Below are 21,744 nucleotides of genomic sequence, written 5' to 3' on the forward strand. Positions count from 1 at the left end.
TATTCTATAGAATTCCCATGCAAACAAATTGAAAATCATGTATGTTTTATTTCCTAATGCTATAAAACATTCTCTCAGCAAATTCTTCCTGGTTCTTCTGACAACCTCACTCTTCTCCATCATCGTTCTGTCCACGAAGAATCATCACCACGACACAGCCATTCCAGAGGCCTTGACCTTGAAAATTCATTCCCACCCAGGACAATCACACCTGTCCCCCTTGGCCAGACACCATGTTCGGCCCCCCAGCGCAAAAGATCACCTCTGCCCAAAAAAAGTGGAAGTCCCGCGAAACGAGCCCCCCACCTAGCCCTGTCAAAGAGGGAAATGGCTCCAACTCCGCCGAAAACATCGCAAAAGGCCCAGTCTCTTCCCGGAAAAGAGCACGCTATGATGACTCCCAAGATCAACAACTGCCACAGCAAGGCGGAGGGGAAACTACAACAGCAGCGCCCAGACAAGCTGAAAGGGTCTCTCTCCCGCCAATGGCTGGGCAATCAGCTCTCCGGCAGATAGACATATTCTCACGAGTCGAGACCATGAAGAATCTGCAAATCGAATCTACGAAACGAACGATCAAAAGCCTTGAGGAGGCACAAAAGGACCTTGCCGACCTATCGTCGCTTTTCAAGCTCACAAACGGGTACCTTTTTCGACTACTTGACGAATGGTAGGATAATTCATTGCGGTGCTTGGTTCAATGTGGCTGATTAGTTAATTCGCATGTAGGAAAGATGAGGATTAGTGGGAATCATGAAAATCAATGTCTATCTTTCAATGTCCACATGCTCTTGGTCTTGCATGGCGGCTGGTCCGCTCTCACTTGGTTATTCCGGAACTGGCTTGATTATGCACGTGTTAGAGTATGAGTTTTAGGGTTTAGTTCAAGAAATTGCATCTTTCCAGGAAAAAAAAAATAGCTATGAGCACCGACAGATATGTAGAGTTAACCCATTACTACGGGTTATGTGAGTGAACGAGACAGGCCCCAGCACTCAAAAGAGTTTTCGGTGAATAGCGATTACAAAATATAATTATTAAGATATACATCTTGGACGAACAACCAATGGCGGCTTCAGTTCATATCAGGAAAGGCACCAGCCTCATTTCATCAATAGACCTACAGCCCATGGAACGCTGAGACCACGCAAGTCACCATAATGCTGCCCAACTCCAAGGAATACGATAGGAATACCAGTCGCATGGACCATGCTAACGAGCGTTCCGACCATATCGCCCACGGTGTCGCATTTGCTAATGATAAATCCATCCAGATTGCGCCCTGCTCCAAACGCTTGGTTGAAATTCCGAGCCTGCATCACACTGTCCGTGCCGACGAGAGCCTCACCGACCATGAAGATCTTATCCGGAACAGCAAACTTGGCGAACTTTTCCAACGACGACATCAGGCGCTGGTCGTTATGGCGGCGGCCAGCAGTATCGATCAAAACCACGTCAAACTGATTGGCGGCACCGTACGCAACAGCATCTTTGGCCACGTTGGCTGCGTCCTTGCCGTAGCCTTTCTCGTACAACTCTACTTCGCCAACATTTTCTCGAGAACTCAGCTCCTGCAGGTTTCGGGCATGCACGCGGAGCTGTTCGACAGCGCCAGATCGGAAGGTGTCGCAGGCTGCGATCAAGACGCGGTAGTTGTTCTGCAAAAGGAAGAAGCAAATCTTGCTCAAATTTGTCGACTTTCCAACACCGTTGACGCCAACAATGGAGATGACATAAGGACGCGGAGTCTGGTTCTTGGTGGTAGGGGCAGTCACAGCCTGGATTTCGTGCAGCAAATCCAGAGACGACGTGGGTGTCAGGATTTTGCGCAATGACGACTCCGTGGCAGTTCGCAAGGCAGCATCGACACTTTGGAAGTTGCCAGTCTTCTTTCCAACAAGTTCCTGTTTTACTCCGTCGCACAGCCGTCGGGCAGCTTCTGGAGCAACGTTTTTCTTCATGAGATGATCTTCCATAGCCTTCAAGGGCTTCTCCAAGTCTGTCTCGCTGAGGGTTTTCCCACCCACGATGTTGCGGAAAAGACCACCGATAGCATTGAAGCTAGATCCTACAACGCCGCTTGACGTGTTTGATTTTTCCTTCTCGGCATCCGCATTATCCAAAATCGAATGCACTTCGTCGCCGAGGTCTTTCAAAACAAACTGTCCCTTGGCAGTCTTGCGACCCCAAGTCTCCTGGGCTACAGCTTCTACTGTCGGGGCGGCGGCGGTTTCGCCCGTGGCAGCCGCTGAGTAGTCCAGGTTCACACCATCATCTTCATCTGCAAATCCGTCTGCGTCCCACTTGCGTCCTTTCTTTTCCTTGGTGGGTTTTCCCTTTCGCAGGCTTTCGTCTCCGGAGGAGGCGTTCGAGCTGGTGTTGGCGGCTTTTCGGGCTCGGCGCGAGACACGACCAGCTGGGCCATTCTTTGCTGTAAGGATATGATTCGCAAGAGGAGTCGAAGGTCGGGATGAAGAAGGTGTGACGGCTGGCGAACTCTCGTTGGAGGTCGCCACCAACTGCGCAGCGGGTTGCTGCGCTGAGCATCAGTTAGCGACAAATCCTATAGCGGGCAGCAGCAATACCACATACCTTTTAAAAGTGAAGGCACCGGAGGAGGAGGCGGGCCTCCATTATCCGATGAAACAAGAGCGTTCTTCTTCTCGTCATAGTGTGCACCCGCGTGTTCGTCAATGACCGGCGCCGCGGTGCTTTCCAACTCTTGGATTTGCTGATCGAAATATCTGTCAAACGGATATTCGGCTATCCTTGCTCTGTTACTCTGTAGTTGATCCTTGTAGACGCCGACAAAGATGGTGGCGATATTGTCGAGCAACTTGTCTATCCAACTGAGATGAAGAAGCGACTGATAAACCGCCTAGATAGTAAATTTTAGTGGTTTTTGGAGCATATAATAGATTCGCAAGCAGCCTCACCACAAAAATGAGCCCAAACTCCTTTGCCCGCCTCCATTTGAGGGTATATTTCTCTTTCTTGAATGCGGTCGAAGCGCCGTCGGCGGGGGCAACTTTTTCTTCGATGAAAACCTCGTTGATCAGGCTGTTAACGATGTGGGAGCCGACCGGGGCGTAGGACCTCGACCACAGCACGACGCCGGAGGTCGTAATGATTTCGAATGCGTCCAACATGGTATCGACAGGTGTTGATGGTGGGGGATGCTCAATGTGCTTGTTCGGGCAGGCGGCGAGGAAGCTCGACTAGCTCCCGACGGAGCCACGTTGTTGGAGCCGACCAACCTCGCAAGAAATACAAATCTCCAGTCTGAATCGCAACCTCCCTCCTCCCCTCCCCCCTTTGGCCTCGACACGTCTGATTCTTTTCGCTCTCTGGAACTACTGCTACCATGCAGCGATCTTCTTTCGCCCCTATCCCTGCGCAGTCGCCGCCGCTCCATCACCCCGTCCCACAACATGTCTCGACAGTGCCGATGATGCGCTCACCACCACCGCCAACGTCGCAGTCGCAGCAGACTGGCTATGATAACCATAACCCATACCAGCCGGCGCCCGCTCAGGGCGGCAGCGGTCCGTTCACGCCCAATTTCGGCGGCTTCATCAATGATCCCACGGCTCAGATGGGCTTCCAGGTTGGCAAGACGGCCATGGCCGCAGGCCAGGAATACATGGAGCAAAACGTGCGGACTGATATATCCCTTTCGTCGTCTCTGTTTCGTTGACTAACTAGATTTTTATTTGGAAACAGTTCAATCGATATGTCTCAATCCCTGCCCTCAAACACTACTTCAACGTCTCGAATACGTACGTCTTGAGCAAACTCGTCCTTGTGCTCTTCCCATGGCGTCACAAGCCTTGGTCTCGACAGCAGGCCCGGATGGCTTCTGCGGTGGGCCCCGAGGGTCAAATCCAGCAGCAACATTATGCCTCAGTCTTTCTCCCTCCCCGTGACGACCTCAATTCGCCAGACATGTACATCCCTACCATGGCATTCGTCACATATATTTTGCTCTGCACCGTCTTGGCCGGTCTCCGTGGAAGCTTCCATCCAGAGCTGTTGGGCTCAATCACAACGACGGCACTAGCGGTTGTCATCTTTGAGATCCTTGGTTTGAAAGTGGCCATGTATATTCTTAGTATCAGCAATGACTCGCAACTGCTTGACCTCGTGGCATACTCTGGGTACAAGTTTGTCGGTATCATCGTCACCTTGCTTGCGGCTGGTATTCTTACTCCATCTCGCGGCACCGGTGGTATGGTTGGCTGGATAGTGTTTGCCTATACCTTCCTTGCAAATGCTTTCTTCCTGGTAAGTCTCTCAGAAACCCAATAAACCAATCAAAGCTGATATCATATTTCCAGCTTCGTTCCCTGAAATACGTCTTGCTTCCTGATTCAACCGGCGATGCGCCAATGCGCTCCGGCACCATGCACATTGTCGCACGCGCCCAGCGCAATCGCCGTACTCAGTTCCTCTTTATCTACTCTTACGTGGTCCAGTTCGTTTTCATGTGGATTCTGTCAAGAGAAGGACCCCCAGCCGCACAGGCCACTGCATCTTAAAGCAAACGTCACTTTTCCCCTTATGTCGTTTGGTGTGTGGCTATTTCTATATTTAGACTTGAATCCAAGGTTGTTGCGTAGGAAATGGGTGGAATGGCTTGCAACCTGAAGAAAGGAATTTTGTATTTCCCTAATGTGACTATGATGATAATAAAGTATACAGACGAGCAAATAAAATAACTCCGTTCGCCGACTATTCGTCATTTCGTGAGTCGTCAGTAAGAGCAAAAGAGAAGGGCCATTCCAAACCACAGCTGCAAATGATATCAACCTGCCATCTTCAGATCAGAATTGATTGTATCTACAGGTGCCCCCATCCCTCCCTTTTTTTTTTCCAAGAGCTTTCCCCCAGCTTTGATAGAACTTCCGCTTTCAATATCTTTCAGTTTGCACCATGAGATGTATTTGGGAAACGTGTCTCGAAGGACCATAAAATGCACGCTGGATTCGACATTATCAAAAATGCTTTTGCAAAACGATTCTGGAATGGCAGCCGTTTTTGACACGCGGGATTTCATTTTTAGCAGGCGAAACGAGTCAGCTGTGGTTGTATTGGCTGGCAGAGCTGGCAGTGGCTTTTCATGCAAATGGTCTTCGTTGTTGTTGGTTTCATCAGTGCTGCTGACAAGGTCCCACCACAGGCCAAGGAGATCATGATAGCCGATTATGCCGTCTTCTCTGTCCAGGACCATGAATGGCGCTACGACAGTCCGCTCATGCTGGACGCTTGTCGGTATGGACATTGCTGCGTCCCCAAAAACAGTGTCGAGGGTAGCCGCAAGCCCGTATTCGAGATTCAACGGCACTTTACACGCAGTAGATGGGTTGACGAAATCGTAGTACATCTCAACAGCCACTGAGAAAATCTTCCGGCGCAGCGGACACTCTGCATCAGCACGCTTTGTGCAGATATTACTGTCCGTGTCAAGCGAGATCAAGGACCAGCAAGCTTTCCAGCACTGGACGAGATGCAGAAAGAGGACGTTTTCGCCTGAGACTGTCTGGTTGCAGGCAAAGAAGAACAAGTCGTTGAATTCATGGCGCAATGCGTGGCTGAAGGCCGCCTGGGAATTGGTCTCGGTGAGTGAGGGATGATGCTCCTGGAGATGCGTTGAAGGGTGGTGAGGGACTGATGATGATGTTTGTGGTGTTGTTTCTTCTGGTATCTCGGTTTGTTTGTTGGTGTCTTTGCTTGGGTCTGGTGTGACGCTGCGATCCAAGATCTTGCGTAGCTTCCCACTAAAGAGTGGTGCTGGCCACTTTGGAGAAACCATCAGACACACTTAAATGAGTTGATGTGAAGACATGACGCTGGCTGGTTGACTGGTAGGCAGGCATCTATGTATATGGGTACATACGTAAATGCAATGTGCAGCTGCCTCCATCAGGATATCACCACCTCTTACCGCTTTTATATTGTATCATGTGATTAATCAGACACCCTCACTCCTACATATGTATCTCTGCCAGCCTTGCGTACTTTTTGTTACTATTAGGAAATCTTTAATGAAGTTTTAAGAGTTCGAACTATCTATATTTGTATAGAGAGAGAGAGATAATTTTACTAGCAAATCTAGAGAATAAATTCTTACTAATATCACCAATAGTAATAGCTTGACAATAATACTAAAACCAGTCTTTACAAATATATCAATTTTCATATTTATATTGACGTATTCAGTCAGGAAGAAAGCCTCACCGCCCACCCATCGGCGGTTAAACAACTTCGGCCAGTGCACGGCCAACAAGCGCTTCCATTTACACTTACCATGGCGAGCCCAGTGTACATGAGAAAAGAATGGTATGGCTCAATCCTTCCATCGAATATCACGGTTCCGCTTCCCACAGCAGCTGAACTTGTTTCCCTCTGCAAAGAAACCAATCGCCATGGTTATACCATAGGCGCTCCCTACCCCCGCGGCACTGAACCTCCCGTATTCTGGATCAAGTATGGACCTTCGATCGTTTGGAATGAGCTTGCTGGTCGAAAAAAGGCACACGATGGTTTGCGCAACCTCGAGTCACAAGTGAGGGCTCCAGCTATCTATTACGCTTGTCAGGTTGCCATCCCGTATAAAGATGATCCTAATGGTTGGCCCGCGCACCGAACATACGTGGTAATGGAATATGTCCCGGGGAGAGCGGCTGCCCAACGATTGCAAGATGCACTCGATGACGATGCAATGAAAGATTTAATATACGCAAAGATAGCTTTTGCCTTGTCAGAGTTGCATCGCATCCCAGTGCCCCAAGATTCTCGGCCAGCGGCGGCGAATGGAGGGCGCATTCGTCACGAGCTCTTTGACGATAACCAGGCTTCGCTCCACTACCGAAATATAGGTGAATTGGAGCAACATCTTGACTTGGTATGGAATACACACTGTGCATGTCATGTTCCTGACTAATGGGTCTTTTTTTTTAATTTAAATCTCGCCAGTTTCTTACCATGAAAAAAGGCCAATATCGAATCGAAAACCTTGCACAAGAGCCCATGGTCTTCTGTTACTCTGACGTCTGGCTAGACAATTTCATAATAGACGATACGGACCGCATTATAGTGGTAAATTTTGAAGATGTCAATATCTTGCCATCCAGCTTCTCCAAGTTTATACTCGCCGGAACTCGGGACAAGATAGGCCGGGACGTCAGACACATGGTAGTTGTACCGGAAACAGAAGGTGTCGACAATACATCTGCTTTGATTGCCGTCGCACGCCCAATGATGATAGGATCCGGGTCTTTTGCAAAGGCTGGCCGAAAGCTCCTGGGCTATTATACGAGGGATGAGGATGATGTGGTGGACAAGACAGTCACAGACGCGCAAGGGGTTCCGGTGTATGCCTTTATGGAGCCGTCAGGCCCGCCAGACGTTCCTGTCCCAGTGTCGACGCCGCCATTCAAGCAATAATCAGCAGATCAAAAGTATGGTTCTTTTCATCACCAGTTCCATGTGCAAAGAACTAATATTCCATGGCTCCAGCCCTTGAGCTCATCTATATGAAGCAACTTCAGATGTTATTTCGACACAACAATAAACAAGTATTTCCAGGACAAGCATCACTTGGTCTCTGTTCTAAATCTATCGAAAATGGTTTTATATTTACACGAAAAAAGTAAGCGCATAGATATTAGCGCCAATTTGGCTCCACATGTGCCACCGAGGTGACGTCAATAATTCCAAAAAAATTGCCCAAAAAAGAAATATCAATCCAAAAGCCCTAATGAAAACTCCCCGAGGTCGCTGTAAACCCAGTACCCAATACGCAGCAGGTCCCAATTGTGCCCAGGACTGTGACCTCTCACGCTCCCACTTCTCAACCATTCTCTGTTCACGTTTTCTTGTCATTATCAAACTCTTCATCCCTCTTTTGCGGGCAGCGATTTGCTCGTTGTGACCTTTGATATTTTGTGTTGTGTATGATTGGGGGTATTTTTGCGCGAACCCCAGTCGGGCTTGCATAGTCCTAAAAACACACAAGATTCGTTTCTTGCAATGTACGTGTTCCAAGTGAAATAAACACCTTGGATTCAGTTGACATTGCCGAAGTCCAGGATTTCGGCCGGGTCTCATACGGCCTGAAAAGCCGATGCTTAAACACCGGGAATTGGAGTGAGTGAGCCCGGCCTCTGAACTCTGGTCGAGAGGAAGACGTTTTGAGCCACTCAGTCTCCATATCCCGATGCCAGATACTCTCCGCCCCAAGTTTTTGTCGGATGTCCGCCTGAAGAGATGACCTCTCGAAGTGTGGGCCATGGTTCCGAAACTGTATCGAATGACATCTCCTCGCGGAGTTTCACGCGGAGATTAGGGTGGTCTAAATCTATAGGTGGTGCCACTTTCGGTGGAAGAGAAAAGTTGGCGTTTGAATCTAACGTCAATCCTCTCATTCAACGAGAAAGATCCTCTTCTCCATAGGTCGCGTTCAGTGGCCGACATTCCTCCCGGTGACTCTGGTGAGATATATTTGGTTGAGCCCACTGGTGTTTGAGGGTTGGCCCGGTCGTCCACCGACATTGGTCTAGTTCGGTATATACCACTCGCTGGTCTCTCGGTTGCGAGACAGACATTCTGTATGTATAAGAGCGAGGATGAATATCAATATGATGATGGACAGAAGATCTACGTCTGTGTGTATGGAATACCGAATTAAGTAAATGGAAATATGATGAGTGAGGCTTTGGGTACGTCTTGAGAATAACATGATGAGAAGAAGGGGGGAGGGGGCAAACAACCAGTTTTTTTTTTTTTGTTTTTTTTTTTTTTTTCCTGGCGGTCAGTCATTCAGTTTTGCTGGTTGTTCCAGGCGGTCAGTTATTTAGACAATAGCCCTGTTGGCATGGGTCCTTGAAAGAATGAGTAGCACATGGTTGTTTGGCAGCAAACGGACTATATGCACCATTTATGCACAATTAACCCACCCAGGTGGGCACCAGAGACACATAGTATAGGCAACAAGCTCCATCAATACATAGTCCTTGAGAGAACATCATTTATTGCAATATAACTCTTGGGAAATGTACGGACAGCCTCGTTTAACAACATCCTGGAATAGGGGATTTTGCGGCAATGCCAATCTACTCATGTTGTGTGGATGACAGGTTAGAAAGACACCAGAGGCTACTATCCTTCAGAGGGGTACTTCCATTGCTTTTTTTTCAGATCTACACAGGGTTTAAATGGTGCTATAGTACCCAAGTTACTATATCCTTTTCTATGAATTTGGCTCTTACTATTCTTTTTATAGAAAAACAGTTTGTGTTACAAAATTACTCACTAGTTTGGAAATTCACTTACTGAGCCTGAAACATCATTTGATTAAATATGATTATTTATATACAATCATAAATGGATCTTTGGTGTATATCAAAAAGAAAATTGTACGCTAACGTTTCAGCGCAGCATGTGAAAGACTTGACCAACTCCACCCACAACTATAGAAACCCGGTCCAAGTCGGCAATTGTAGATTGAGTAACAACGATAGATCAATTGATGTTCTGAGCTATATATATATATATATATATATTTTGGTCTTTATCTCCGGTTATTACTGAGAGTTATATATACATGCCCAAGCATAAGAATATACGGCTTAAAAAAATCACCTCTAAATTCCATACATTGCCTCTATCTCGTTAGCAAACTGTCTTTGCAAATATGGTAGGACCTCTGGTGCATTTAGCAATGCATGATATGCTGATTCATTTGTAGGCCGAGTCATACTTCAAGAACCTTCCCGCAGAGCTACGCATCCTCATCTTGCACGAAATCCCAGATTTTGATTCTCTCAAGTCAATTGTTCTTTCATCACGAGAATACTATAGGGCGTACCTTGCTGCGCGAGAACAAGTAATCGACTCCGTTTTAAATACACAATATGGGGGCCTTATTGACATGGCAGATGCACTCACCGTAGTGCGGTCCAAAGGTCTCTGGTGGAGGTTTCACCAAGAAGAAGCTGTTTCCGTACTAGATGCATGGCGTCGCAGAGCAGAGATTCGTAAGCTTAATCTCACACCATCAATCCAATTAGATGGGCCAAGTGGCCCGGAACAAATTACAAAAATATTTTATCTATATCGAGTGTTGCACTTCTTTCTAGAAGACTACGCCAAAACCGTACCACGGCCTGAATGGATACAAGCTACTCAATGGAACTTGCCTCTCCAATTATCTGACACGGAAAAACGCCGTTTCCTGAGGGGGTTATGTCGGCTGTATATCTATTGCAATATTTTTGGAACGGTTGAGAAGAATGTTGGTTATGACTTAGAGGAAGAGGAAAAAAACGAGTGGTTTGTGGATCTTATAGATAATGATGAGCTTCCGGACGACTACGATTTGTTTTATGACACGATGCATCCGTGGGAATGTGAGGAATTGGGATGTGTATGGTCATACTTGATGGCAAAATACAAATTTTTGTCAACAAAGATTTGTACTGATTTACGCAATCTCGCATCTGCTTGTGGCTGCGACTGGCTTTGTGAAATTACTCCAGAGGAGGAACGCCCACCTGCCGGGGTCGCGGATGTGGAGGATCTCTGGGATCTCGGAGTATTTGATAGAGAGCTCGAATCATTCATCTTACTAGGACCAGAGTTCCTCTATCGTGTTCTAAATAATACGGATTACCTACTCCAGCGCAATCTAGTATTGATTAATAAGCCCCCCTATTATCCTGACCTGGGGCGCTTCATTCCCTATGACGCCGGTTTTTGGAATAGTGTGCTCTACACCCGGAAGTCTGAGAACCAGTTTAATATCCCAGATTTCGAACAGCACTGGTCCATGCTGCCTCCTTTTGAGCAGCCTAATATTGGTTGGAAAATGGCATGTTTAGTGCCCCATACGCCGCAACAACGACTCTGGGATTCATTCAATCGAGCCCGAAAGGTAGGTCAAGGCTGGGAATGGGGATACGCTATATGGGACGAGGAGCGGCTAGAAGGGTGGAGAGGTGACTGGGTAAACTTTCTGTTGAATTCACCAGAATTAACAATAGAACGACCAGACCTTTTTGAACTCTATAGAGGTCACGACGATAGACGAATATAGTGAATGTCTATGTGTGTGGTCCAAATCGAGACTTGGATATATGGAATCACTTGAGAAAAAATTTGAATGCTACATGTATACAGAGGATAATGTTTGAAAGGCAAAGGATATTATTGATAGAAAAATTCCATAACAATTATTTATGAAATCCAGCGCTAATAAACTAAGGCAAGGTGGTAGCTAATTGTCATTGATGACTGCGTCTGACTAGTACCTAATAACAAATCGCGTTAGAATCAACCACGAAAAAAAAAGGCATCAAATAACAGATAAAGGTTCCTCAGAGATCTTGGTGATAAAAGAAAATTTCAGCCGCCAAAAGGCGTCAATTACTATCTAGGCATAAAGGTATAATCATCGGAGAAAGGGGGTGGTGAGAAATATGGCACATACCTAGTTGCTCAGCGTGGTCAGACCAAGATTTGAAAGAAAGAAAAAAACCTGGTGAATCTGCCACCATGTCAAACATGTCAGTAAAGCACCAAAAAGAAACTCTCGACACACACAAAGACAGGTAGAAAAGTGAATTCAGAATATGTAAGAAATATGAATATCATGCGCCAGGCCTGCATCGAAACTCCGGCGAGAGCTTCACAGGACCTAGGTCAATCGCAAATTACCGCATCATGATAGGTGGAATGCAGGAAGAAAGAAAAGGCGGGTGCGAGACATACCGATTAGTGAGATGGAGCTTCATGGGCTGACAAGAAGAAGCTCCAGTGGAAAATAAGAAGAAGAAGAAGAAGAAGAATAAGAATATTGCGAGGATGTGAGCAGAGAACCGAAGACGAGGAAAGGACCGAGTTTGTTGATGTAAAAAAAAAGTGACGCTAGCGCCCGGGCCGGAAGAACAGAAATCCCGCGCCCGGTCGACACCTCAGGCCGCCAGAGCCCTAGCCGACGCACAAGCCGCTGATTGGCCGCGGCCTAAGCGAGAAACCCATTGTGGGCTCCTCTCTCTCCCTCAGCCGAAATTCGCTGCACAGTATCTCCGAACGACTTCAAGCACCGACTTTTCGACAACAAACCACCAATCCGCCGCACCAACGGAGTTGTCGACCGTGAGTTACCGTCTTTCCCAGCGCGCAGAAATTCATATTGTTTCTCTCCTTTGGAGTGTCGCTTCTCGCCCAGTGCCTCGCATCGCTAACTTAGACCCTGTTGCAGACAGTCTTCGCCATGGCCTCGAACATCGATATCAAAGCCACGTCGTGGAAACTCGTGGAGGTCGGCCGTGTGGTCCTCATTCGCCGCGGACCATACACCGGCAAGCTGGCCACGATTGTTGAGATCATTGACCACAAGCGGGTATGTTTGGAATCGACAAAACACAGCAGGGGAAAGGAAAAAAAAAAAAGGTGGCTAATGGTCTCGTGCAGGTGCTCATCGATGGTCCCTCGACCCAGGAGGAAAAGACTGTCCCCCGTCACTCGCTTGCTCTCTCTCACGCCACCCTCACTCCCTTCGTCATTCCCAAGCTTCCTCGCGCCGCCGGCACTGGCCCCGTTCGCAAGCTCTGGGAGAAGGAGGACATTGACAACAAGTGGGCTTCCAGCACCTGGGCCAAGAAGACTGCTCAGAGTGAGCGACGGAAGAACCTGACCGACTTTGAGCGCTTCAAGGTTCTGCGATTGAAGAAACAGGTATGTGGAGGCGGACTGGATTGTGCTGTGGATGTGTCGAAACATGTGCTAACCTGTTTTCCAGACTCGCTACGAGGTCCAGAAGGCTAACGCCAAAATCAGAGCCTCTGCTTAGATGCGCGTGGAGATGATTTCTTAGGTGGTTCAAAATGGCTGGAGTTCATGTTGGGCATGCGCTGTGTGCATTATATTTTAACAGCGAAAACCATTCCAAAAACTCTATTGATATCCGGACAATACAGTCCTCCTGTGTCACGAAAGATCTTTTTTGTTCCTTTTAGCACGGATCCGGAGACACGGCGATGGACATGCCGATGTCAATCTGAATTACGAATAAAGCACTTGAAAGTAATATCAGAAAAATGTCCCATGAACTTCTATTTACATACATATATATACAAGAAGCTAGCAGTCGTAATTGTAAAACTAAAGTAGTAAAACAACTGTCCTGGCAAGCCAACCTGGGGTTGGCAACTTGGAGGGTCTCGGCTAACCACTAACGGCATTCGGCAAGATGCGCATCGGCCCTGGGATTCACACAGCGAGTGGCTTTCAACACTTGACACAAACCAAAATTATCAGTCTCGACAACAGGTCTCTCGCGACGTCCAGGTATGTCGAATTTCCGCTCTTTATCGCCAATTGTGCACGAATCCCACATTTCCAGTCACCAAATTTTACAAAAATGCCCCACATCTCAGCAACAAGCTCTGCTTGCTACCAGCGGCGGTTCTCATCAGCATCAAGCGCAGACGGGCTAACCTCTGAAAACTATAGAGTCTATTAGATTGCCCAACATGGCCAACCCTAGAGTCGAAGAACTTCCTGACGAGGACGTCACCAAGGCTGGCGTTGAAGACGCTGGCAGCAGCTCCGAGTCTGAAGCCGGTGAAGAGACCACCATCCCCGGCGGTGCTGCCGTCACCATCCACTCTCGCAACGAGAAGAAGGCTCGCAAGGCCATCGCTAAGCTCGGCCTCAAGCACGTCCCTGGCATCACCCGTGTCACTCTTCGCCGCCCCAAGAACGTACGTGGAAACCCAATATCCCGAAGCGGGGGAGGGGACTATACCTGTCTAACTTTGGACATGGGATATGACCTGAGAGAGAGAGAGAGAGAGAGAGAGAGAGAGAGAGAAAGATAGAAAAAGTTGAATATATGAACAATGTACTGACTACTGATTTCAGATCCTTTTCGTCGTCAGCCAACCTGATGTCTACCGCTCTCCTTCCTCCAACACCTGGATGTATGCTTTTGAACTCTATGAATTTTCTCCTTTTTTGAGAAGAGATTGCTTACAACTCTCACAGTATCTTCGGAGAGGCCAAGATCGAAGACTTGAACGCCCAGTCCCAGATCAACGCTGCCCAGCAACTGGCTGCCGCCGAGGGCGCCAACGCTGACCACGCCGGCCACGACCACTCCCACGAGGGCAAGGGCAAGGCTCCCGAGACCGAGGCCAAGAAGGAGGAAGAGGAAGACGACGGCGAGGAAGTCGATGACTCTGGTCTGGAGGCCAAGGACATTGAGCTCGTCATGGCTCAGGCCAGTGTGTCCCGAAAGAAGGCCGTCAAGGCTCTGAAAGAGAACGACAACGACATTGTCAACTCCATCATGGCGCTCAGCATATGATGAGAATTAGCTTGCTGGAAAAATGTAGATTCTAGTCAACGTGAACTATTTATGAATTCTATGGCACGATTGGCGAAAAAGTGACCTTGTGATTTCCAGAGCTGGTGGGGTGATTCTTTGGTGCGGTCTTATTTTGTAAAACAAAGCAAGCCAAAAGTAGTCCTTTGACTAGATAATCATCCCTCTTTTTTGTGTCTTTTGAAAATGAAACAAGCAAATAAATAAATTCATACTTGCCAGCCGTCTTATTGGGCCAAGGCCGGGTTCCTGATATTCCCGGGAAAATGTCACGTGACGCCATCCAGCGTTTCCGAGCGACCTCAACTTTCCCGCCGGTGTCAAGTTTGCACGTCTAAACGCTCCTTTCTCCGCTCATAACCACCGATCCACTACCACAATGGCCGCCCCAGTACGTCAATTACCCCGACTCGCTGTCGGATTTCGACTGCGACAGTCAAAATTTGCGTGTTTACTGACAATGTGCCACAGCGTAGCGCCGCCCTGAAGATCGACTGGGCCAAGGTCAGCACCTCGCTGGGCCTTCGCGGCCAGACTGCTGCTTCCCTCCAGGCCTTCAAGAAGCGCAACGACGATGCCCGCCGCAAGATCACCGTTCTTTCCGAGCAACCCCAGGCCGTTGACTTTGACTACTACCGCAAGAACCTGAAGAACCAGGCTGTGATCAACGAGATCGAGAGCCACTTCAAGACCTTCAAGCCCGCCACCTATGACGTGAACCGTCAGCTCAAGGCCATTGACGCTTTCGAGACGCAGGCTATTAAGAGCGCTGAGGAGACCAAGGGCCGCGTCGAGGCCGAGCTAGCCAACTTGGCGAAGACTCTGGAGAACATCGAGACTGCCCGTCCTTTCGACGAGCTCACGGTGGTACGTGGCTTTTTTCCCCCTTCTTTCCTTTTTTTTCTATTTCTTTGTACTTTAGAGTTTATTTATCGGTTACTAATGGTTACTTTCATGCAGGACGAAGTTGCCGCTGCCCAACCCGAAATCGACGAGAAGACCGCTTCTCTCGTGTCCAAGGGCAAATGGATGCCCGCTGGCTACAAGGAACGATTCGGCAACCTTTCCATCCTTTAGATGGCGTGTTTGTCAATTTTCTTCCATGTTCCATATCTCTCGTGCTTCTCAACATCATGGGCATTCTCGAAAATTTGCAAAAGCCTTGTGGGCCGAGGGTGCAGCATAGTACTTGATCAATCGTGTATAGGACCCTTACTGTTCAATTAGATGCTTCTTCTACCAGCCTTTTTGGGCACTTTACCTGGAGCATGACTCCTTTCAGTTCATAATGGCATATTTCCTTTGTCCGAGCTTCCTTGCTTGTGGGCCGGTATCTACCAAGCCCATCGTACATGTAGGCTTTACGGTCTAGGATAACACTGGGCAGCTACGTACTGTGCCACACGAATTGTAAAACGGTGCTCAACGATGTCAGTTGATAATGTCGATTCGCTGGTCTGCTCCGGGGGTTCCTTGTCCTTGGACTCAAGGGTTTGTCGGTATTCTGCGGTGAAACATATCGGCGTATATACAATTGGCTCGCGAAAGACAGCTTCTTCTTGGACCCTTTTGACTTGACTATTGACTTCCAACACGTACTAGAGCTGCCTCAATACGGGAAACACGAGGCCTTATGCAGCGTGCACCCAATGGAACGCGATGGGATGTATTTTCCGGAATGGCATGACAGGTCGCACGGGTCTAGGACTTTGTGGGAATGTGATGTGTTTGTCTATTGTTTATTGTTTATTGTATTATTTTATTGTATTTTTGTTTCTTTCTTCCTTTCTTTTTTCGTCTCGCGAGTCGTGCGTGCACCAGGCCTGACTCAGGGATTCCGGCAGCGCGGGTCGTCCTGGGCTGTTGCCCCATTTAGGAAGGCCGACGATCCTCTTCCTCTTCTTCCTCCTCCTCCACCTTCCTCTTGTTCCAGGTTGGACTGCATCAGTCAGTCAGTCACCGCTTCTACTGCGAGAAAAAAAAAACCATCAGTGGTGACCCCTCACTACTCTAGTCGCACTACTCCGTACTGAGTACTGGCTACTACCGACTAGCTACGTCGCAGAGCTTGCGCATCTCATCTAACTAGCGGTCGGACCGGCCCAGGCTCCCGGTTACCTTGTATGAACGTGCTGCAGCGTAGCAATTATCGAACACAACCAGCAATAACCTCATACCGAGTGCCTCGAATCCGCGGTGAACATCTGTGACAGTCTTTGGGGAGGGGATTCCCACTCAGCCCCATCCCGACACCTGACGGATTCGCTTGCCCCGCGAACGGGTTTCCGGCCTGTCAGTGTTCGCTTCAGACGGGAGAGGGAGAGAAAAGAGAAAAACATCCCTGCTGCACGTCGATGGAGTAGATCCACTTGCTCTCGCGACCTGCTGTCGGCCTCTTTTCCCTTTGGGTCCTGGTAAAGTTTTCCCCGTCACGGTGGCACCTACTATTGCACGTTGACGGGACAGCCTCTGACAGAGTAGTAGTTGAATTTGGGTAAGTTTCTCGTCACTTGTTGAGCTAGTCAATGCCTTCGTTCTGGCCGTCGTTTTTCTCTCTCTTTTCCGTCTTCTAACTTTCTTGCTTCCAAAACAGTCGGCTTGTGCGTGCGTGTGTGGCCGCCCGCATGTTGCACAACAGGTCATACTTTGCTTTCCAGTCCGGTAAAGGATCGCCCACCCTGGTCGATCTGTGAAGCCAAACTCGCCGTGATCCGCCCTCTCGGGACCAAGGTCAAACCGCCACTACCCCACGAACGTTCGGGAAAACACCAATAATAAATCTATTGGCATCGCTTGAACTTTCCGAGTCCAATTAGATTATCGGCTGCGCCCGTCCCTACCAGGCCTACTTCATCATTCTTCCACCTGCAGCCTCCTTGTTTCTTCAATATTTTCCGGTCCCACCTTGACGGCGGGGGAAAAGTAACTTTGGATCAGGGACAGACAAAGGGGAAATAGTCTCCTATTGTCGGTCTATCCTTTCCCTATCTTTTCGTTTTCGGCGCAAAAACGTTGCTGGACTGCAACTGCAGCATGATTTCGGCCTTTTGGACCTTTCAACAACCGGTGCGTACAAGGCATATGCCTCAATGAGAAAGTGAATGGATTCGGTTTCTTCTTCTTCACACCCGTCCCCAACTCCAGGACGAGGGCCAAGATCAAGAACAGGGCTCGGATCCGGAGAACGGCTAGACACAGCCTGGATGCCGCAAAATCCAATTCAACTATGCCGGCTTGAGTTGCTGCCTGCCGAGCTGCTCGAGAAGATCTTCTTCTATAGCCTAGAAGTGAATCTACCGCGGGCATCCCTGCACATTGCCCAGATTTTGTCAAAGCCCATCATATACAAGTGGCTGGTCCGGCTGGCATTCAGCAGTTCCAACCAGAGTTCGAGGAATGACTTCTTCACGCCCGATTTCCTCCCTCCCCCACTGGACTACTGGGCTCTGAACACTACAGAACGAGCATGTCTGCAAACAGAAATCCTCTCGTGTCGATGGAGCACACTCAGCTTATTCCGGCAGTGCCAGAAAGAATATGTGAAACACATTATTAGCAAAAAATGCGCAAACCTCGTCTTCTCGCCTGAAGATCAACTCAAGCTCGATGACATCGACCGTTTCCTCGCACGACCGATGGATTTTGACTTGGCAGTCCGTGGCCGCCGCGGTAGTGGCGATCTCGTGCTCAAAGCCAAGGTCAAGGATACAGACAGCAGCAAGCCGTTTGACTTCAGACTGGCGTTTTGGTTCCACTTTGGCGCTGTACAGGTAAACGAACCAAGTGCGGTTTCATATGAGCTCGACGCTTTCCGACTGCCCTGCGCTCCATCAATGGATGAACCACCGCGCATGCCCGACAAGCTGCTCCAAGAGCCGTGGACGGCAGAGAAACTCGAATTTCTGACTCTGTTTTCTCACGATGCCTACATCGACGAGGACAATAGCTGCGTTCGTTCGCGGCGTGTCCTCCGTCAGCTTATCAGAGATCGAGACTATACCACATTTGAAAAGCTGCTGGGGATGAATATCAAGTTCAAAAACTATAGCTTTCCAACAGCCTGGCCGGTTAAGTCGCGCCATTTCCGCGCTGCTCTCAAGCATGCCGAGGGGCCCAACGATCCGTTTGTGAGATTGTTGCACCACCAACGGTGGTCATCACTCTCCGAGCGAGAACTGGAAATCAAAGAGGGCTTTTTGGCGAATCTGAATCTTGGGCCTCCGCCACGTACTCGTTTCTGGACTAGCACTGCCAGCTAGACTGGGAAGTTGTAATGATATGGAAAATTCTTTTCATTTTTGTTTAAAAAAAAATTTAAGATAAAATATGGTATTGTCATGAATTAGTATATGAAATATATAATCTTATTCTTGGATATCCACAATTGGTACAAGCCATGTCTTGGAAATATCAAATGAGACTTTTTGTATCCAGGTTTGTTGCCATTCTCCTGGAGCACCGGCACAAACCTCGTCTATAAATCTCCTCCCAGCCCGACTCTGCAAATTTACAGCGCCGTAGTAAAACAGGGCCTCTTCGCTAGGCCTCTGCCGCGCCCCGTCGATATGTCGCGGCAACTCTACCATAAAATCCAGTAACCACCGACCAAACCCGACATGCTCGGACCCTTGATAGCCCTCTGACAAGTCCATCGCCCATTGGGTTACCTCGGCGGAATCCGGCGGCACGCTCTCTGCATTACAGCGTAGAAGAAGTTTAAAAAGATCGATTGCATTTAGGGCAGGTTGAAGCTTCACGGCTGCGACAAAATGCTCTGTCGGAAGAACATAGTATTCCGTCGAAGAAGCGGCGGAAAAGGAAGAGGAGGAGGAGGAGCTCGTCTCGAGTCGTCGACGCATAAAAAACTCGTCGATTTTGAGTAGCGTCGTCAATGCGCGCGCGTTTTGCGTGGCGAGGGCGTTTCGAATCCCTTGCTGCAGCACATCGCGAGACAAAGAGACATCGTGCCCGGTTCCGTCGAACCCGTATGCGCGTCGGAATGTTTCTAGGAGGTTGATGGTTTCGTCGGAGAAGCCTGTGGTTCTGCTACCGCGTAGTAAGTGATCCGGAAACACGCGCAGGTTGAGGACGCGATGCACTTGGCGGATGTTTTTCTCGGCGCAGTTTATGCTCACTGAGACAAGTGGGATGATGGACATGTAGTACGTGTTGTCGTCGTCGTTGTCGTCGTTGAGGGATGATGATTGTGGTGATGATAAGACACCTTCATACAGCTTCGAGTCTTCGTTTCTGGTCAAGAAACGGTCGAGAGATGCCTGGTCTGCAGGATCGGACATGGTGATCCCCGCGCCAAACCAGTGTCGCTGGATGGCCATGTGCATCAGCGTCGGGAGTTGGGCTTCTAGGCGGGCCTTGGTGCACCATTTACATCGTAATATAGTAGTCTGCAGATGCACACGTTCGGCGTCGTCGAGACGCATTCCATAGTCTGCAGGCTGCAGTGTCTTTTCCAGCCAGTTCCTCACATCTGCATTTTGAAGCGGTGATGATGTCGCCTTCCCCGGAGAGGAAGAAGACGACGAACCACCATCCCAAAAAGCAAGACGGATCAGAGTGCGGTAGATTCGCTCGCTCGACACTGCAGCCGCGAGATAGGGAGACGCGCGACACATATTGGTGTCCAGCGCATACAGAAACACCTTTTCAATCAGCTCGATGGGCAGCTGCTCAAGCAGCGATGTGCCGTGGCGTCTTGGCCGTGGAGTGGCATCGCTTGTTTCTTCATCTTCCTCTTCCTCTTCCTCCTCTTCCTCACCGGGTTCTTTCCAGCGTCGTTTCGCTAGACGGGCATTCTTTCGGGATTCTAGGTCTGCAAACGAGAGCAATGGACGCCCGCCACGACGGGACTTTCTGCGTTTTTTGTAGCTTTGCTGGTGTTTGGGGATCCTCTCGGTTCGCTGTCGAGTACCTGAGGGCGGTGGGTGCGGACTGGGCATATCCACCCGGCCTGTCTGGAAGAGGCGATGGTAGATTCAACTATGGATCCATCTCAGAATAATAATGCCAAATGAGCAAGCTGGCAGAAACCGAGAACTTGTCTATCAGAGTCAAAATCAGCGTGATTGGCTGGGCCACGATAGCGGACTTAGCGCGCGCACGTGCCCCCGTGACGGCGAGCGAGCCCTAAACCTAAGTCCCAAAAGGGAAAGCGCGGCGCCGATGCGGGGACTGGCCCGCTGTCCAGACCAGAAGCGCCGTTCGTGACGTCAACGGTTTTTTCTCGACCTTGCAGCCGGAACTTTCCAGTAAAAAATCCTGGATTCAAGGGAGAGAAGAAGAAAGAGAAAAAAATGCGCCTGGGGCGTTCTTGACCAGTCAATTTGCTGCTCCTCCGCACACTGAAGCTCTGAACTACCTGTAAGTGGATCTCCATGACATCAATTCTCATGCTGTTCACGAGACATATCTTGAAAAAAGACTGTTATGTCGTGATGACGGAGTTTCTGCATTTTCTCTTGTCCTCTTATCTTGATTAATGCATGCTTAGTCCTGCTGCTACTGCTTCTTCTGACACCGTTTTCTTATCCCAGCAAATCACACTCGCCTACCTAATCAACAAAACGTGCCTGATCGACCTTGTTTTGTTTCGCCCCCCCTTGTTTCCCTGGCCCTGACATCACTGGGAACGATATTATTTTTTTTAATTCCGTCTATTTATTTCTCAAGAGGCCCTCGCCTACTCTTCTTTTCAAGATGCTTCCATTCACCTACGCTCCAGTCAAAACTCCGGCTTCTTCGTCATACTCTTCTGTCTACGGGAACACGCCGAGCATCAACGATTACGTGTCTGAGTCCGAGGACGAAGACTAAACAAAACAAAACAAACAACCCCTAAAAACAAACCTTGATTGCGAACATTCAATATGGGTGCCGTCGTCTCTTGTGTATGTTCCTTCCCTCTTCTGTCCTTTTACCGGAAAGAGAAACATACTAATACTCAACTTCACAGGTTGAAGCCGTCCTTGGCGCGATCGGTAGCTGCTTGATGGCCATTGTCAATGGTATCGGCTCCATCCTTCAAGCCATTATCTCTGGCATCGTGACGGTATTTGACGTGATTATTTCTTGCTTGACCTGCGGTCATGCTGGGAGAAGGCGGCATAGAATGAGGAGGTCGGCGGTTTAACGAACGAGAAGAGAGAGAGAAAAAAATTACATGCTTTAATGGAAATGATGGTTATGGTGTCACGTTATTTGGAACATGTTGTGTTTATTCAATCGCCGGATATGATTGTTGGAGACGGGGCATGGGCAGTCATGATGGAACTTTCGATTTCTTTACCTGTATTATTCATTGGCGCTTGCTTTGCTGGATGTAATCATACCCTTCTGTA

The 21,744-nt window shown here is 48.7% G+C and overlaps 12 protein-coding genes across 12 annotated transcripts; 9 read left to right on the top strand and 3 right to left on the bottom strand.

Moving 5' to 3' along the window:
• Positions 1–233: 233 nt before the first annotated feature.
• On the top strand, positions 234–745 carry TRUGW13939_04254 (uncharacterized protein; the record flags this gene model as incomplete). The annotated part of the gene is made up of 2 exons (XM_035487431.1): positions 234–670; positions 730–745. The coding sequence occupies 2 exons, from the start codon at positions 234–236 to the stop codon at positions 743–745; spliced, it is 453 nt and encodes a 150-aa protein (XP_035343324.1).
• Positions 746–1,103: 358 nt separating this feature from the next.
• Positions 1,104–3,149, bottom strand: TRUGW13939_04255 (uncharacterized protein; the record flags this gene model as incomplete). Its single annotated transcript, XM_035487432.1, has 3 exons — positions 1,104–2,539; positions 2,593–2,878; positions 2,937–3,149. The coding sequence occupies 3 exons, from the start codon at positions 3,147–3,149 to the stop codon at positions 1,104–1,106; spliced, it is 1,935 nt and encodes a 644-aa protein (XP_035343325.1).
• A 215-nt stretch (positions 3,150–3,364) lies between these two features.
• TRUGW13939_04256 (uncharacterized protein) lies at positions 3,365–4,538 on the top strand (the record flags this gene model as incomplete). Its single annotated transcript, XM_035487433.1, has 3 exons — positions 3,365–3,655; positions 3,724–4,284; positions 4,338–4,538. The coding sequence occupies 3 exons, from the start codon at positions 3,365–3,367 to the stop codon at positions 4,536–4,538; spliced, it is 1,053 nt and encodes a 350-aa protein (XP_035343326.1).
• A 266-nt stretch (positions 4,539–4,804) lies between these two features.
• On the bottom strand, positions 4,805–5,812 carry TRUGW13939_04257 (uncharacterized protein; the record flags this gene model as incomplete). Its single annotated transcript, XM_035487434.1, has 1 exon — positions 4,805–5,812. The coding sequence occupies one exon, from the start codon at positions 5,810–5,812 to the stop codon at positions 4,805–4,807; it is 1,008 nt and encodes a 335-aa protein (XP_035343327.1).
• Positions 5,813–6,307: 495 nt separating this feature from the next.
• Positions 6,308–7,446, top strand: TRUGW13939_04258 (uncharacterized protein; the record flags this gene model as incomplete). Its single annotated transcript, XM_035487435.1, has 2 exons — positions 6,308–6,904; positions 6,976–7,446. 2 exons carry the CDS (start codon positions 6,308–6,310, stop codon positions 7,444–7,446), a joined length of 1,068 nt encoding a protein of 355 aa, XP_035343328.1.
• A 2,248-nt stretch (positions 7,447–9,694) lies between these two features.
• TRUGW13939_04259 (uncharacterized protein) lies at positions 9,695–11,095 on the top strand (the record flags this gene model as incomplete). Its single annotated transcript, XM_035487436.1, has 2 exons — positions 9,695–9,697; positions 9,749–11,095. The coding sequence occupies 2 exons, from the start codon at positions 9,695–9,697 to the stop codon at positions 11,093–11,095; spliced, it is 1,350 nt and encodes a 449-aa protein (XP_035343329.1).
• A 1,179-nt stretch (positions 11,096–12,274) lies between these two features.
• On the top strand, positions 12,275–12,853 carry TRUGW13939_04260 (uncharacterized protein; the record flags this gene model as incomplete). Its single annotated transcript, XM_035487437.1, has 3 exons — positions 12,275–12,403; positions 12,475–12,738; positions 12,803–12,853. The coding sequence occupies 3 exons, from the start codon at positions 12,275–12,277 to the stop codon at positions 12,851–12,853; spliced, it is 444 nt and encodes a 147-aa protein (XP_035343330.1).
• A 682-nt stretch (positions 12,854–13,535) lies between these two features.
• TRUGW13939_04261 (uncharacterized protein) lies at positions 13,536–14,371 on the top strand (the record flags this gene model as incomplete). Its single annotated transcript, XM_035487438.1, has 3 exons — positions 13,536–13,766; positions 13,927–13,985; positions 14,050–14,371. The coding sequence occupies 3 exons, from the start codon at positions 13,536–13,538 to the stop codon at positions 14,369–14,371; spliced, it is 612 nt and encodes a 203-aa protein (XP_035343331.1).
• A 397-nt stretch (positions 14,372–14,768) lies between these two features.
• TRUGW13939_04262 (uncharacterized protein) lies at positions 14,769–15,466 on the top strand (the record flags this gene model as incomplete). Its single annotated transcript, XM_035487439.1, has 3 exons — positions 14,769–14,780; positions 14,861–15,256; positions 15,350–15,466. 3 exons carry the CDS (start codon positions 14,769–14,771, stop codon positions 15,464–15,466), a joined length of 525 nt encoding a protein of 174 aa, XP_035343332.1.
• Positions 15,467–17,592: 2,126 nt separating this feature from the next.
• TRUGW13939_04263 (uncharacterized protein) lies at positions 17,593–18,648 on the top strand (the record flags this gene model as incomplete). Its single annotated transcript, XM_035487440.1, has 1 exon — positions 17,593–18,648. The coding sequence occupies one exon, from the start codon at positions 17,593–17,595 to the stop codon at positions 18,646–18,648; it is 1,056 nt and encodes a 351-aa protein (XP_035343333.1).
• A 105-nt stretch (positions 18,649–18,753) lies between these two features.
• Positions 18,754–20,346, bottom strand: TRUGW13939_04264 (uncharacterized protein; the record flags this gene model as incomplete). The annotated part of the gene is made up of 1 exon (XM_035487441.1): positions 18,754–20,346. The coding sequence occupies one exon, from the start codon at positions 20,344–20,346 to the stop codon at positions 18,754–18,756; it is 1,593 nt and encodes a 530-aa protein (XP_035343334.1).
• Positions 20,347–21,273: 927 nt separating this feature from the next.
• Positions 21,274–21,536, top strand: TRUGW13939_04265 (uncharacterized protein; the record flags this gene model as incomplete). Its single annotated transcript, XM_035487442.1, has 2 exons — positions 21,274–21,294; positions 21,360–21,536. 2 exons carry the CDS (start codon positions 21,274–21,276, stop codon positions 21,534–21,536), a joined length of 198 nt encoding a protein of 65 aa, XP_035343335.1.
• Positions 21,537–21,744: the final 208 nt, after the last annotated feature.

The sequence above is a fragment of the Talaromyces rugulosus genome, chromosome II, assembly GCF_013368755.1.
Source record: "Talaromyces rugulosus chromosome II, complete sequence".
Lineage (NCBI taxonomy): Eukaryota > Fungi > Ascomycota > Eurotiomycetes > Eurotiales > Trichocomaceae > Talaromyces > Talaromyces rugulosus.